The sequence below is a fragment of the Typopeltis vanoorti genome, chromosome 13 (genome assembly GCF_054136105.1).
Source record: "Typopeltis vanoorti isolate ZY-2024b chromosome 13, IOZ_Tvanoo_1.0, whole genome shotgun sequence".
Taxonomy (NCBI): Eukaryota; Metazoa; Arthropoda; class Arachnida; order Uropygi; family Thelyphonidae; genus Typopeltis; species Typopeltis vanoorti.
In genome coordinates, this window is record NC_143561.1 from 53138695 (window position 1) to 53156453 (window position 17759).

At 38.2% G+C, this 17759-nt stretch overlaps 1 protein-coding gene across 1 annotated transcript in view; it reads right to left on the reverse strand.

Moving 5' to 3' along the window:
* Cdk12 (Cyclin-dependent kinase 12) overlaps positions 1 to 17759 on the reverse strand; it is a 585582-nt gene that overhangs the window by 218271 nt on the left and 349552 nt on the right. The window contains exon 10 of the mRNA XM_090402548.1: positions 13927 to 14020. Coding sequence (XP_090258674.1) covers positions 14007 to 14020 — 14 coding nt within the window. The 3' untranslated portion in view covers positions 13927 to 14006. The remainder of the gene's footprint in view (positions 1 to 13926; positions 14021 to 17759) is intronic.

The following is a 17759-nucleotide window of genomic DNA, read 5'->3' on the forward strand; positions in this document are numbered from 1 at the left end:
ACCTCACAATCACTTTCACCAACAGGCGGCAGGGACGCTCCGACCATATGTGCAACGCACACAGGTGCCAGGATAGTAAAGGTGCCAAAGAGGAGGAAATACTTAAAAAAAAAACTTTTTTTTTTAAAGCGATTTTTTTTATTGGGGGGGGGGGTAGGGCCGCCAACTAAAGTTTTGCACACAGCGGCCGGACACTATTGGCACGCCCCCTGACAGGTGGAAGTGTTGATACCTCATTCACAACCACAGCTTGTGAGGATATCACCAAAACTAATACTGATAAACCTCATGTTGCTTCCATCACGTGCTACTTTAGATAGATCCTACAGAAACTCACCAAATTCACTCTCCTTGTTACTATACACTATTTCTTCTTTCCAATCCACATTTCTATAATTAAAATCTCCCATTAGGATCATCTTCCTTTTACTTGCCCAACTAATTTGTCTAAACATTTCACAATCGATACTCTCCACATTTCCTGGCCTATAGCAGCATCCTATTAAATGTAGTATTTTACTGATCTCAACTTCACACCTAACAGTTTTAAAATCTTCACATATACTACTATTTTCCACTTCGATTCTTGAAGGAATCAATTCCTCTGCTACCATTAACAATACTCCCCCCCCCCCATCATCTTCCTATCCTTATGGGAAATTCTATATCTCACCATTTCAAGTCCTGATATATATCATTCTCATTCAACCAAGTTTCACTTATGCCAATTATCTTTGGGCATACTGAATAAATCAGTGCTACAAACTCAGTCCTTTTATTTCTGATACTCAGTACATTAGTATACAAACATAACAATTCTCCACTCTTTGAGGCCATCCCATCAACACAATCACTTTTTATTCTATCTGCTATAGTGAACTTCTCTCTCTCTCTCTCTCTCTTTCCTGAGCATACTTGTTTCCCTGATCCTATCTGATTCTTACCATCCCCACTGTTTTGCACTGTATCACTTTGCTCTGCTATAATCACTTCCTCATCTTTGTATCCATCCTCTTCCCATCCTTCCAACCTGCTTCTCAACCTCTCTCTCTCTCTCTCTCTCTGCCTCTTAGTGGTACTAATTTCATATGAACCCTGGGTATCTTAGTAAATAACAATCGGTTCAAATGACCAACACCAAACCTATTCAAATGCATTCCATTAGGTTTGAACCAATCTAACTTCCCTTTGAATTTATTCCATACATTCACAAATTGAACACTCTCTGCATGACTCAATTCAGCCATATTGTTATTCAGTATCATTGCTCTCCTTCTCAACTCACTACTCTCATATTTGGCAACAAGCTAACGATTTTCCAAATGACACTATTATCCTTCACTTCCTGTAACAACTTCTTCAAATCTCTTTCCACATTCTTTGTCTCACTATTCAAGTCTTTTGTGCCCATGACTATCACTAATTCTGATGCCTGTTCCCTCCTTCTATGCAAAGCATGTGATATTTTTATTATAATTACGGCTATTATAGCCTGTTTTTGTTTAGGAGTGTCCCTTATTTTAAATACATTGGTTATTATTACTCAAAAAAGGGGTATATATATTTTAGGGCATTATGGGTGAGTATAGAAGGCAATTATAGCAGAATAAAAGAGGTGGAAAAATTTTGCGATATTTTGTGATATTGATTTTGAATACTAGGATGTCTTCCAATTTCATGATCCTGCTGAAGGTTGTTTACAACGGGGGGGGGGTTTGACGTGGAAAAATAAATTTGGAAACCCGGGTTTTGTGTTAATAATATATATATAAAATATATATATACTATTGTGTTTAGGGGCGCATATTTTTGGGGGGCACATGTTTAGGGGGGGGAGGGTTTACTTATGGAGAAACTGGGGCAGGGGAGAGCATTAACAAGGTGTGGACCGTTTTGGTCAACTGACCATCATCGGAACATTTTCGGAATGAATATAGGGCTATGTCAAGACTGGAAGTTGAATCTGCCAAATAAGGCATTTGTTGTCGCTAAATGGCCGGAGGTGTGGCTTAATTTGTAAATTCTGGATCGTCCAACATTCGGAAATTAGGTAGGGGCGGTACACATTGATTGAATTTTCATCGCATTTTATGGCAATAGTTTCGGATATTCTAAGCCTTTCATTGTCTTGTTTGTCTATGGTTATGGCCTTGTCAATTTGTGGGATATGTTTCAGTTCAAGGGCGTGAGCTGCAATTTCTGTCTTCCCTGTACTCTGTGTTTTATTTTTCTTTTTGATGTTGCGATGTTTTTTTGTGTTCAGATAATCCGGAATGGGAATATTGCAATCCCTGAAGTGCTCTTGTAGTCTAGTCTATAAAGACCTGATTGTAGAGCCAGTGTAGGTGACGTAACAGTCTTTTTGACAAGGAAATTTGTAGACTACATTGTGGTGTTCGAATATTTCTTTGTGTGTGAGAGATTTATGGGTTTTAGGAGAGTTGCTAATTTTTGGTTTGTGGTGAATACTAGCTTATAGTCCATGTGTTTGAAAATTTATTTGTAGGCTTGGTATGTGTTTTGGATGTATGGCAATTTGATAACCATACATGTAGGGAAGTCTGTTTTGGTTGTATTATTGTTATGACAGGATTTTGACGTACTGTTTGCGTAACTTATTAGATGCGTGGGATATTTGAGATTTTTGAAAACCTGTGTTAAATACTTTAATTCTGTGTTAAGATAATTACTGTTGGTTGAGAATTTGTAAGCATTGATAAATTGATAGGATGACTTTTTTAACGAAATATGGATGATATGAATTGAAATGGAGGTAGTTTCCGATATATGCGGGTTTGTCAGAAGCAATAACAAACATAACAAAATTAGCTATTTTGTTATTGCTTCTGATTAATGTCAGGTTTAAGAAATTGATGGATTTGTTCTGTTCTGTTTCCACATGGTGAATTGTAGTCTGTTGTCTGTTGCTTATCTATTATGATGTATAATCGTTGAGGGATGGTTGTAAGGCGGAGATGTGTGAGGGTTTACCAATGCATAGAATATCGTCTACGTATCTGCCATAAAAGGTGATACCGGGGGGGGGGGGGGGAGTAGAAGTGATTCTATATGTGCCAGGAATAATTCTGCTAGTTGTCCACTGATGTTTTGGCCCATTGGGAGACCGAAAATTTGAACATATAAGGAGTTGTTGAACTTAAAGAAGTTGGTGGATATTGTGAGTTTCATCAAGTTAATGATGTCATTTGGTGTTAATTTTGTGCGTGTGTGTGTGTGTGTGTGTGTGTGTAGTCCTCTGTGAGTAGTGTGTGAACGATGTCTAATGTTCTGGGGACATCCATGGTGTATAATGAAGTTGCATCTAGTGAGGTGAGGATGTCATCTTGGGATGGAGTAGTGTTATTTATTTTCAGGAATAGGTCATCTGTATTTTTGATCATACAGATAGACGTTGTTAGTAGTGGTTTGATGAGTTTGGCAACAAATTTTGATAAAGGAGCTGTGGTGGTGTTCTTGTAGGAGACTATGGGTCGTATTGGATAACCGTCTTTGTGGGTTTTGATCTTCCCAAACATATAGTGGGTGTGAGTAGTGCGGGGGGAAGGGATTGTATGTCTCACTGTGGTTTTATCTATTTTGTTTTGACTTTTTAAGGTGTGTAGGGTGCTGTTGATTTGTTTTATGAGGTCGGGGGTAGGATCATTGTGGATTTTTTGGTAAGTGTGTTGGTCGTTTAAGATGGCCGTTATTTTGTTGTGGTAATCGGTTTTGTTGATGATGACCACAGCATCTCTTTTGTCAGCTTTTGTGATCATGATATCTAGGTTCTTTCTTAAAGATAAAAGGGCTCTTTGTAAGTTGGGAGTAATGTTGGGTTTCACTATTATTTTGCAATTTATAATGTTTATTTTTTGGAATATTGCATCTCTGTTTGGGTCATTTTCAAGTTTTGCTTGGACTTCAATCATGTCTTTTTTCAGTACATATTTAGGGGATATAGCGAAGTTAAGTCCTTTGTTTAGGATGGTGATTTCATCGGGTGTGAGAATGTGGTGTGACAGATTTTTGATGGAGTTGTCATGTATAGGGTCGTGAAGCGGTGGTGTCTGAAGAATTGGGAACAGTATGTATGTGTATTTGGTGCCTGTTAAGGTATACCATTTTTTTTTTGCATGTCGAGCTTCAATTAACAGCACGTAGTCGTTGTGTGTTTGGGTACTTTCAGAGAAAACTGCCCATTTCAAGAAAACTTTTCCCAGAAACTATACCTAATCTGATATTTGTTTTATTGTACAACCTGTAAAACATGTCTTGTGCACTTTATTTTTTACCACACTTTTAATGATTGAGTCACCATATAAAGCAACCCTATCATCTTTAGATACTTGTTTCTTCTTATTAACTTCCTTGTCATTTACATTAGTTATGCTCTTATTTGCATGTTCAATTTCCTCCTCCATACACATAACCTGACCTCATTTTCATTAACTCTTGCCTATGCTTAAGCTTTTCTACATCACTTCTATTATTACCATTTCCATCCATTTTCTGATTATTCCTGGTAACACTGTTCTTATTTTTGGAATGTCCTAGCCTTTTAATCACACTTCTCACATACTATAAAATACATTCCTTTGTATCGTTCAATCTAACGCTCCGTAAATTTTTAACATTTTTGGATGCATACATAAAACAATTGTCACATCTTATCCACTGCAAAAAGTCCAGGGAAAAACTCAATCTCTGAGTTGAGACTTTTCGCACTGCTACCATTTTTATTTCAGGATTTAGGATTTATTTTAAGGTTATAGAAATTTTGAGGGTGGGGAGGGGGGGATTAAAGAATAGCATGCACTTTGCTTGAACTTAGTATAATTAGCAAATTATTTGCAATTAAAGTAGCTATATTTAGGTACCTCTACTGGAGCCTTCCTTGGCAACATGTATGTATGTGTGATTGGTTACCAAAGATGATGTTTTGGTAAGAAAAATAAAAGATATATTGGAAATAATAATGATTATTACTGTCATTATTTGTGCATGACTTCAATGGAGTCGAAAGGTTCACTGCAGGAGATCCACACCTTAAAAATTTCATCAAAATAGGCTTTAAACTCATTCAACATTTGCACACTCACAACACTCTCAGGTAATACATTCCACTCACCAGCCACTCTTCATGTTGTTCTACTCCTATCTTCCTTTATTCTGTGAAAACTCTTCTATGTTCAGCCAGCAACAACCCCTTACCAAACTTATATATTATTATTATTATCCAGGCGTCCATGGAGTCAAAAGACTCATCGTGGGAGGTCGTTCTTGGGAAACACAAAGTTTATCATTCCACTCCTTGAACTCATTGACCGTTCTTGCTATAACCACTCTCTCAGGCAGTGCATTCCATGGTTCAATCACCCATCCATGCAAAGAAACCACTTCTCACCCTCCTGCTCACACCTTCCGTTTGTAACTTCCAGGGATGGCCACTTGTCATCGCTCCTTCCCGCCGTTCCACCAAGTGAAAGAACTCCCCAATGTCTACCCTGAAACTGCCTCTCAACAGTTTAAGTCTCGATCATATCATCTCTCCTTTTTCTATCCACCAAATTCTGCAGTTCACATTCCCTCAGTCGATCCTTGTAACTGACATTGTACAATCCTGAAACTATCTTTGCTAATGGCCCTTGTACCCTTTCCACAGTTAATTTATCCCCTTCAAATCCTGGGGACCAAATTTGAGAACAACAGTCTAAGTGTGGTCTGATCAGGGTCTTATACAACAGAATGATAACTCTTTTATCTCTGCAGGTCAGTGTCCTTCTCAGTAGTGCAGCAATCCTCTGGGTTACATTCACCACCTTTGCAATATGCTCCCTGAATTTCAGTTTTCTATCAATCATCACCCCCAGATCTGTTGTATCTCCTACTTCCTCCAGTATAGCTCCTCCAATTAAGTATACATCCTCCCATCAAGGGATTCCAAACTTCAAGACTTTACATTTTGCTGCATTAAACTGATACCAACTTTCATTTGCCCATCTGTCTAATTTATTCAAAACCTCTTGCAGGACTGTCACATCTGCACTATTACTAACAACCCTTCCCAGCTTCACATCATCTGCAAACAACTGAATATCCCCCTTGCAATCCATTGACATAAAGGTTGAGCAACACAGATCCCAGTACTGAACCCCCACTTGTAACCTTCTGCTTCCTTGATATTGCCCCACCACACACAACTCTCTGATACCTATCAGACAGCCAATCCTGAATCCATTTGACTAACCCGACATTTAAACCCATGTGCTGCAACTTAAATATCAGCTTATCATGTGGCACTCTGTCAAACGCCTTTGCAAAATCCAAAAAAAGGCAGTATATGCCTTTACCTCATCAACTGCTCTTGTCACTTTATTATAATAGGCAATCATATTATTAAAGCAAGAGCATCCCTTAACAAATCCATGTTGATTCTCATAGATAACATTACCCTCATCTGCTCAATGCTGTATGTAGTCCCTAATTTCTCCAAGACCTTAACTACTGATGACACACAAACTGGCCTATAATTAGACCCTTCCAGTCTGCTACAGTCCTTGTGCAGTGGCACTATCTTACCTTCCTTCCATTCCTTGGGTACCTTTCCTGCAGCCAGACTTTTATTGAAGAGCCAGGTCAACGGAGCTGTCAGTTCTTTAGCATATTCTCTCAAAACCTATGGTGAAATACCATCCAGTCCAACGGCTTTACTGGTATCCAGAGTACTCAGCATTTGGAACACACTCTCCTCTTGCACCTCTAAACCCCGAACCTGCCTTATCCCTCTAGTATTAAAACCTTCTCCAGGATGAAATATTCCAATAAAGTGCTCATTGAACAACTCCACTATTTCCTCTGCATCAGTCACTCTATTTCTATTTTTATCCCGCAATGTCATTCTTCCACAATCCTTTCTCTTCCTAGTGGCCACATAGCTAAAAAATTCCCTAGGATTTTCTTTGGATCTTAGTGCCAATCTCTTTTCATATCTAGTTTTGCCTTCCTCACCATACTGGTGAGGAAGGCAAAACTGGATATGAAAAACTCCTGGCCTTCGTTTTATATTCTTTGTGCATCTGCCCTCCACCCCTCTCCTTATATCTCTAACGTAATCTCTTTTTTCAACTGCAGTTCCTGTTTGATAGTTTTTGTCATCCACTTTACACCAAATTGTGCTGCTAACAAATATTCCTTCACAATTTCCCATGCACTAATGATATCCTCGTCTGCCAATTCTGCCCTCCATGGTACTGCCCCTAGTTGATACCTAAGACTATTATAATCATGGTCACTCTCTCCAACTGGTGGGAGAGATGTCATTTCACTTATTATCAGCTCTTCTGATGCTATGACCAAATCCAAAACTCTTGAACCTCTTGTTCCCTCTATTACATGTTGCCTAAGATATTTGTTCTTCAAGAATTCTAGAAATTCCATCCCCTTATTACTACATGCATTTTCCTCTTCCAAGCTTATACTGTTTGTAGTTAAAATCTCCCATAACAATCATTCTTCTTGCACTTGCCAAGCTCAACTGTCTAAACATCTCCTGCTCCCCACCCTCTGTGCTCCCTGGTTTGTAGCAACACCCCCACTAAATATCCTGTCTTGGCCACTTCTACTTCACACCATATGCTTTCAAAACCATTAGTGTTACTGCCTTCCAAAGCCTCCCCTCTTAGAGGACATAAGTCATCACTTATCATAAGCAGTACTCCACTACCACGTTTTCCTTTCCTATCCTGCCAAAAAATGCTGTATCCTGCTACTTCAATTCCTGTTATTATATCATCCTCCATCAACCATGTCTCAGAGATCCCAATAATCTTTGGCTAGGCTGAAGCTATCAGCACCACCAATTCATTTCCTTTATTTTGGATACTCCTGACATTAGTATAAAGCATAAAAATGTCACTGCCTCTATACCTATCATTGTTCCCTCTCGACCCCACTGGACTCAGTATTACCTGATGTCGCCTCCCCCCCCAAGTATGCTTTCCCACAAGAGCCCCCCCCCCCCCAAGCTACCATCCACCCTGGGAATTCTAGTTTCCCTGCATTGAGACACTGACCTATTCAAAAAACAGCAATCACACCAGATGCTTTCGTCCTTCCTCATTCAAATGCAAGCAGTCTCTCGCATTCCTTTCTGTCCTCAAATGCCCTCCAAGCATTGACATATTCCAATTCTCTCTTCTGACACATTCTGGCTATTGTGCTATTCAGTATTACTGAATTCTGCTGCTCAGCTCATCACTAGCATACCTGCGCGCGCGCGCGCGCGCGCACGCACGCACGCACGCACGCACACACACACACACACACACACACACACACACACACACACAGTCTTTCCTCTCTGCGTTTTCTTTTGTGCAACCTCAAGCAAGAGTCTCAGATCTCTCACCACCCGATTTACATTGCCTCTCAAGTCATTCAGGCCCACCATCAATATCATTTAATCCATCCTTTCACCCCTCTTAACTGCCATAGCCACATTTTCTATCTTCCCTCCAGGCAAACAAAATTCTGGTATCCTATCTTGCACACCACAGATCATCGAGTCTCCATACATCACACCTCTTACCACTATTCCTTGATTGCTCACCTGCATCCCTCACTCTCTCTCATCATCATCATCAAATTCCTGCCATGTATCCTCAAGGGGTGTACAGGATATGATAGTACTACATGAAAAATTTACATCATCACTAACTTGCTATCTTCAATTTTCCTCCAAATCAGTCTGTTACTTGTCAAGACCCCAACATTATCAGATCTTATATTTCTATCATCTAAGGCACTTTGTACCGTATCAATCCGCCTATATCTTGGTCTTCCTCTGGGTCGTTTTCCTGCCAACCTGGCGGAGAACGCTTGTTTTGCTAATCTTTCCTCGCCCATTCTGTTTAAGTGACCATATCACCTGAGATTAGCTCTCCTAACACATTCCAGGATGCTGTCAAGTTCTTTCCTAATATCCTCATTTTTAATATGATATTGCCATTGATGCCTCTGTTCATGCCTATAATCTTTCTCAGGACTCTCATATATGCGGTCTCTAGTCTTTGGTCAAGTGTTTTACTTCTGACCCAGCTCTCAGATCCATAAGTTAAAACTAGTTTGAACACTGTCTTGTATACAGCTAATTTAGTGTTCCAACTAATTTCTCTCTTATTCCATATGAATTTATTCAATTGCTTTCCTACCATACCAGCTTTGTTGATTCTGTTTTCTATTTCTATATTTAATTTACCATCTTCACTAAAATCGTGCCTAAGTAGCTGAAATGTTTTACTTGTTCCACAGGTTCTCCATTCAAAACACAGTTGACATTTTCAATGATTCTGCCTATTTTCATTGTCTTTGTCTTTTTATTGCTGACCTTCATACCATATCTATTACAACAGCTATTCAATTTAGTCAGAGAATCTTGCAGGCTTGTAGCAGATTTATTTAGAAGTATAACATTGTCCGCATAAAGCAAAGAGCTGATATTAACATCTCCAATTTTGATTTCATGTTTAATACCACTTTCCTTCATAATGTGATCCATATAGATAATGAATAACAGAGGGGATAATGTACATCCTTGTCTCACACCAGATTTAACATTAAACCATCTTCCTGTACTTCCTTCAATTCTAACTGCTGACTTAGAGCTCAAATAAAGACTAAGTATTGCTTGATATAATGCCCCATTGACACCATATAACTGTAGCATCTTGAATAGATTCTCTCTTGGCACCTTGTCATATGCCTTTTCCAAATCGACAAAACTTAAATACAGATCTTTGTTATATTCCTATGATTTCTCGACAATTTGTCGTAAACTGAAGATCTGATCCTGACAGCCTCTATTTGACCTGAATCCAGCTTGTTCTTCACCAAGCTTTTCTTCCACAATTCTTCTCAACCGTTTCTCAAGTATACTTGCATATATCTTACCAGGAACACTCAGTAGGGATATACCTCTGTAATTCTCACATTCAGTTTTATTTCCCTTTTTATATATAGGTACTATTAGAGTTCTACTCCAATCATCGGGAATTCGTCCCTCTGTCCAGGCTTTCTGAACTATGCAGTGTAGCCACTGTAAGACTTTTATACCACCATACTTAAGCATTTCTGGTTGAATATCATCTACTCCTGCTGCCTTTCCACATTTCAAGCCTTTGATAGCTTTTTCTACTTCAAGTATGGATATGTATTCCTGACTATATGCCTGTTTTGTGTTTTTTACCACTGTGCTATCACTGCTTGTTTAATTTAGCAATTTTTCAAAGTAATTACTCCATACTTCAAGGATATCTCTTTCTCCTGTTTTCATGTCACCTTTATCATCTCTAATTCCTTTTACAGCACTCTTTCCTCCATTTCTGAGCTTCTTCAACAACCTCCAGAATATTTTGCCACCTTCTTGATATTTATTTTCTATGTTCTTGCCAAAGTCCTCCCATGACTTGTGTTTAGCTAATTTTACACAGTGTTTCGCTTTCTTACATCTGTCTCTGTATTCTCTAAGAGCACAAGCTGACTTATTTGCCAGGAACTTTTGATATGCTTTCTTCTTTTCCTTCACTGCCTCTTTTACTTCCTGTGTTCACCATGGAGTTCTGATTTTTCTATCCTTGCAGACAACCTCACCACATGCCTCTCTGGCTGAATCAATCAGGGTTTTCTTCAAGGTTTGCCACTGAATCTCCAAGGTTTGGTTCCTGTTCTCAATCTCCTTCATTTTTTCTTCAATAATCTTTGTGTGTTTTAGTCTACAGTTCACATCTGAGAGCTGCTCAACTTTTATTTGCTTTAAAACTTTCTTACATGTTATTCTTTTCAATAAGAAATTCAATTTTATCCTGCTCAAGACTAAATAGTGATCATTTCCAATTTCAAATCCTCTGCACACTCTGGTGTCCTGCAGCAGGGAGAAAACATTGCTATCAACAATAACATGGTCAATGAGACTTTTCTTATTCCTTGCCTCTTCTCTCCATGTGAATTTGTGCACATTTTTATGTTGGAACATGGTGTTAGTAATAACCAGTCCATGTCCTGAGCAGAAATCCAACAGGTATTTGCCATTATTATTAGCTTTGCTCTTGTCTCCAAATTTTCCCAAAATATTTTTGTATGTCAGACAATCATTTCCTACTCTGCTATTCAGATCCCCAACAAGGACCAACTTTTCCTTTTTCATTGTGTCAGTTGCTTTTTCTAAAGCATCAAAAAATTCCTCCACTTCTACCTTAGTAGAACCTTCTGTGGGACCATAGGCACAAATAAGTCTCATTGTCCAGTTCCCCCATTCTCATATTTGCCCACATCACTCTACTTGAGACTGCCTGCCATTCAAGAAGATTAGCCTTGTATTTAGTGTTGAATACTATGGCTACTCCTTCTTTTCCTTGATTGTCATTGCCTGAATATAACATTTTGTATTTATTGCTCAGAAAGATATCACCAGTTTTTGTCTTTTTTGTTTCAATCACCCCTATTATGTCGATCTGGTACTTGTCTAATTCCTCAGCTAACTCCACTTCTTTGCCATTCAGGCTTCTTATGTTGATAGCACCGATCTTTAACTCTGGTGATGTTGAGTTGTGGTGTGTTTTCAGATTTTCACTCTCTCTCTCTATCTCTCTCTCTCCCCTGTTAAAATAAGAGCAGGAACTATCCAAAACTCCTATTCAATGCAACTGCAAACATACCAAATCTGCTTCTTCTCTTCTATTCTATCTGCTTCTGTCTTCTGAACAGCCTTCCTTATAAAGTATTCCCAAACAACTACAACTTGCAACTCTTCAAGAAAAATGACAATAAACATCTTTCTTATTCCTCTCCCTGCATCCCCGACACACAAACACACATAGTACTGATGTGTTCATGGGTTCTTAGACCTCTTGCGTGTGTGGGATCGATATAAACTATAATATAATATTAAAAAAAAATCATTCATACCTCAGGTAAAGTGGCCACATACCATTAAAATGTGATGTGTTGTTACCCCAGTATTACAGCCTTCAGTAAGAAGGAATATATAAAATGACTGCTTAATCTGGTCATTTTATATATTCCTTCTTACTGAAAAGTCTATCAAGAATTGATTTCATATAATTTGTTTGCAATATTTCCACACCATACTCTGTGCAACTGGTTAATTAATTTTTTTTTTACTTTATTGGCAATCGCTGAAGTCTGTCTCCTCTCCTTCCATAGCAGTCTTTCATGCTACTTATGCTTTCTATTATCCATATTCACTATTCTTAGTGTTTAGGTTTATACATTGATTCTCCAGCATTGTATATATATTTTAAGGAAATTAACAACATATTTGTTAACAAATAAACTTATTTACTTATTATCCTATATTTTGCCAAAGTCAAATCAGCATCATCAGGGAAAAATACACTTGTATTAGACACATGCACACTTCAGTAACAAAAATTAAGAAACCGGAGAGATACAGGATTTAGATCTCCTCCTGAGATTTTTATTTAATAAGGTTAAAACACCTTATGGTAACTTGTTTTGGTAAAATACTTACAAGCTCTGCATTACTAAATCTTGGTATTTCTAGCCTGGCTCCCACTGATGAGACCTCAATAAAGGTCGAAATCGGTCTGGGTAGTGGCCCCTTGCCTTTAATACAAAACATCATACATTCCCTTCTTGGAGATGTGTTTTGGCATTAAGGGTAAATATTAAGATTAGTGATCAGAGCTTGCTCCACCTTTATCACGAGTTGCCTTGGTCTTGCACTACCTGTGGGATCAGCTAGTCTTGCATCAATTGCAGGTGCAAACTTGACATTTTGTCTGTTTGCTCACTTGGGAAAAATGGAGTAAAACCAAGTTTAAAATTGCTTGGTATCTTTAACATAGATACAGGAGACCTCCTACAATTATGCCACCTACTGGCTTTGGTTGGGAGTTCTTGATCATTGGGCTGACTGTCTGCAGATGAGGGTTTCCCATATGAGGAGGAGTGCAGAGGTTAATCCAAAGGTAAATCCAGAGGTTGTAGCTGGTCTTTTGGGGGGGGGGGGCGGATAAGGGCTGCTAGCTTTTTGTGTGGTTTATAGGTGGTCACAAGAGTGTGCTTTTTTTTTAAATCTTGGCTACCTTTTCTGAGATACCACATATATAGGGGATGATTGATAGATTTGATGTAATCTATGTTTGGAAGGGGGGGGGGTGAACGGTGTGTGTGTGTGTGCATGGTGTAAAAATTCTTGTATTTGTGGGAGGTGTAGCCATTGGCCAAATGTGAACTTACCAACTTATTTATGAACCTTACATTCATCTAAAAGAATTCAAATTTATTATAAATAAATATATTCTATATGTGATGCTTCTTTAGCCTTATGGTAACTTCCATATTCACTATATTCTGCCTTGTGCATGCTCTCTCTCTCTCTCTCTTTCAGATCCAACAGCAACTGCTTCAAATGTTCAAGCATATATAGCAAAATTTTTCTCTCTTTCTTAAATCACTAACTTCCATTCAAATTCACTACATGCATCTGTACAATGCACACCATTCATCTCATACAAGTCAACCATCATATCATTCGTTATCTCTACTCATTATTGTCATATCTAGGTAACACATTAACCATTTTTCCATTGTCTGCAGTTTATCTAAAATGAATTTCATTACCCTGTATATTGGAGGTCTGAAAAGGCTAGAAAGGTTCCAAGTTTGTTTTCTAGAGCAGGGTTTCTAGATTGCCTAACCCTCCTTAGTTCATTCATGGTACTAATGTACTATAGGTTTATAACCTTTTGTGAGTAAATTTACATAAAAAAACAACAAAATTAAAAACAAAATAAGATTAATTTCTAATAATGAACCATGTTGAATATTATGCATTAATTCCTTGAGATTTATATAAGTTTATACTAGAAAAAGCATTTGACTTACACCCATGTCACAGTGAGATTCAAACATACAGGCCAGTAGCACAGCAGTAGTTTTTATCAACTCAGGAAGACCAACTGGATTCAGAAATATAGTACTACAAATAAATTTATAAAAAATTAAAACATCAATTAGGTCACATATGTATATATATACAGGGTGTTCGGGATAAATTTGACATATTTATAATTAATTATATTTTTCCGTAAGTTACATGTATTAACACACACTTCTCTTCATTTAAAAGTTTGGACCCTTCTTCATTCATATACAAGATGTCAGAAAGGATGGATAGCTGGAACCCACCTGAATCATGGAAGAGAATAACTTGTATCATGATGATTCGTGCCCGCCATCAAAATAAGGATATTACGACTGCTGCCCAATGCTCCCTGAATACAGTAAAAACAATCAGGCATGAACTAGAGACTTGCAATGGTGACTACGAGGATGTAGCAAGAAGAAAGATCCCTAGCAGACGATCTGATTGCGTTCGTACAGCAGAATTCCTCGCAAATCTGCAGGAACAGGTGTTGAAGAACCCTGGCATTGGAATTCGGGCTTTGTTCGTGGAGTTGCTAACTGTAGTCAAGCCCTGGATAACAAGGGTAGCCAATGGTAGGCCGTATGTATGGCAGCAGGATTCGGCCCCTTGCCACACCTCTGGGAAAAGTCAAAAATGGTTGTCTGAAAATTTCTACGACTTCACCAGTCCAAATGTTTGGCCTCCAAACTCCCCAGACCTTAACCCCATGGATTATTTTGTATGGGGCGCAGTTGAAAAAGACACCAATCGCACTTCCAGTAATACAAAAGCCCAGTTAATGGATAAAATTAAAACAGTTTTTGCGGCCCTTCCCAGGGAGACTGTAGCATCAGCTTGTTCGAGGTTCCGAAGCAGAATTGAAGATGTGATCGATGCTAATGGTGGTTATTTTGAGTAAATCTTGTTGATAGTATTGTAATTAACTCTGCCTGTAATGTTTTTTTGTCAATTCATTAAATTTAATAGATACAAAGAAGATTTTCTTTTTCCTTACGAAACTGTCAAATTTATCCCGAACACCCTGTATATATATATATATATATATACACACACACACACACACACACACATACACACAGAGACAAGCTAAATTACATTTCACACAGTAAGCTGAAGAGACAATGATTTGATCAACAGTTATTTTACTGGCCTGACCTCTAATGAAAATAAAATTACAATAAATAAATGAAGTAAAATAAAATAACTACATCAAAGCTATATTCTATTTAAGACATCAGAGAAACGTTTTTTCATATAAATAGTTTTGTTAGTAAAAATGATGTCCTAATTTAACATAGCAATTGTTATATTAGATTTAAAATCCTGGATTACCTATGGTCCTATTTATAATTATCTCTTAGGGAAAAAGATTAAATGGGTTGAATAGGTGCCTTCCATATTCTTGGGATTTTTAGACCGTCATTATTGTTAAGATTAGGATGGTTGATAAGAATCTTGCAGACCTCCTTAAATTTACGTTCATACCATGTTTTGGGGGGTGCTTAAGGGTCAAAGCTGTATAACTGAGAGGAGACCTCCACATAGCCTTTAAAGGAATGCGGAGAACCGACCATGTTTAGGGGGTGCTTAAGGGTCAAAGCTGTATAACTGAGAGGAGACCTCCACATAGCCTTTAAAGGAATGCGGAGAACCGACCAGGGCTTCTGACCTAATGTCCAATCCTCACCTTCTCGTGGTGCACCCTGTTGGGTATCTACTTTGATACTGAACGAACGAGGATGGGCTGACAATTTGGGATTTAGCCGACCAAATTGTATTCTTATTGGTTAAACCAAAATAAAAAATGATGGTACAACATGACAAAATTTCATGCCGGCTGGGGCGTCGCCTGGTTAAACAAGGCCCCCGTTGTTTTCGCCAGGGAACCAGGGCGAACAGCGAAAAGTCAGCTACTGGAACAAATCTGGAAACAAACCCCAACTCAACATCACCAGAGTTAAAGATCGGTACTATCAACGTAAGAAACTTGAATGGCAAAGAAATGGAGCTAGCTGAGGAATTAGATAAGTACCAGATCGACATAATAGGGGTGACTGAAACAAAAAAGACCAAAACTGGTGAGATCTTTCTGAGCAATAAATACAAAATGTTATATTCAGGCAATGACAATCAAGGAAAAAAAGGAGTAGCCATAGTATTCAACACAAAATACGAGGCTAATCTTCTTGAATGGCAGTCAGTCTCAAGTAGAGTAATGTGGGCAAATATGAGAATGGGGAACTGGACAATGAGACTTATTTGTGCCTATGGTCCCACAGAAGGTTCTACTAAGGTAGAAGTGGAGGAATTTTTTGAGGCTTTAGAAAAAGCAACTGACACAATGAAAAAGGAAAAGTTGGTCCTTGTTGGGGATCTAAATAGTAGAGTAGGAAATGATTGTGAGACATACAAAAATATTTTGGGAAAATTTGGAGAAAAGAGCAAAGCTAATAATAATGGCAAATATCTGTTGGATTTCTGCTCAGGACATGGACTGGTTATTACTAACACCATGTTCCAACATAAAAATGTGCACAAATTCACATGGAGAGAAGAGGCTAGGAATAAGAAAAGTCTCATTGACTATGTTATTGTTGATAGTGATGTTTTCTCCCTGGTGCAGGACACCAGAGTGTACAGAGGATTTGAAATTGGAAGTGATCACTATTTAGTCTTGAGCAGGATAAAATTGAATTTCATATTGAAAAGAATAACATGTAAGAAAGTTTTAAAGCGAATAAAAGTTGAGCAGCTCTCAGATGTGAACTGTAGACTAAAATACAGAAATATTATTGAAAAGAAAATGAAAGAGTTTGAGAACAGGAATCAAACCTTGGAGATTCAGTGGCAAACTCTGAAGGAAACATTGATTGATTCAGCCAGAGAGGCATGTGGTGAGGTTGTGTGCAAGGATAAAAAAATCAGAACTCCCTGGTGGACACAGGAAGTTAAAGAGGCAGTGAAGGAAAAGAAGAAAGCATATCAAAAGTTCCTGGCAAATAAGTCAGCTTTTACTCTTACAGAATACAGAGACAAATGTAAGAAAGCTAAACAGTGTGTAAAACTAGCTAAACAAAAGTCATGGGAGGACTTTGGCAAGAATATAGAAAATAAATATCAAGAAGGTGGCAAAATATTCTGGAGGTTGTTGAAGAAGCTTAGGAATGGAGGAAAGAGTGCTGTAAAAGGAATTAGAGATGATAAAGGTGAAATGAAAACAGGAGAAAAAGATATCCTTGAAGTATGGAGTAATTACTTTGAAAAACTGCTAAATGAAACAAGCAGTGATTACAGCACAGTGATAAAAAACACTGACCAGGCATGCAGTCAGGAATACATATCCATACTTGAAGTAGAAAAAGCCATCAAAGGCTTGAAATGTGGAAAGGCAGCAGGAGTAGATGATATTCGACCAGAAATGCTGAAGTATGGTGGTATAAGAGTCTTACAGTGGCTGCACTGCATAGTTCAGAAAGCCTGGACAGAGGGACGAATTCCCGATGATTGGAGTAGAGCTCTCATAGTACCCATATATAAAAAGGGAAATAAAACTGAATGTGAGAATTACAGAGGTATTTCCCTACTGAGTGTTCCTGGCAAGATCTATGCAACTATACTTGAGAAACGGTTGAGAAGAATTGTGGAAGAAAAGCTTGGTGAAGAACAAGCTGGATTCAGGCCAAATAGAGGCTGTCAGGATCAGATCTTCACTTTACGACAAATAGTCGAGAAAGCATGGGAATATAACAAAGATCTGTATTTAAGTTTTGTCGATTTGGAAAAGGCATAT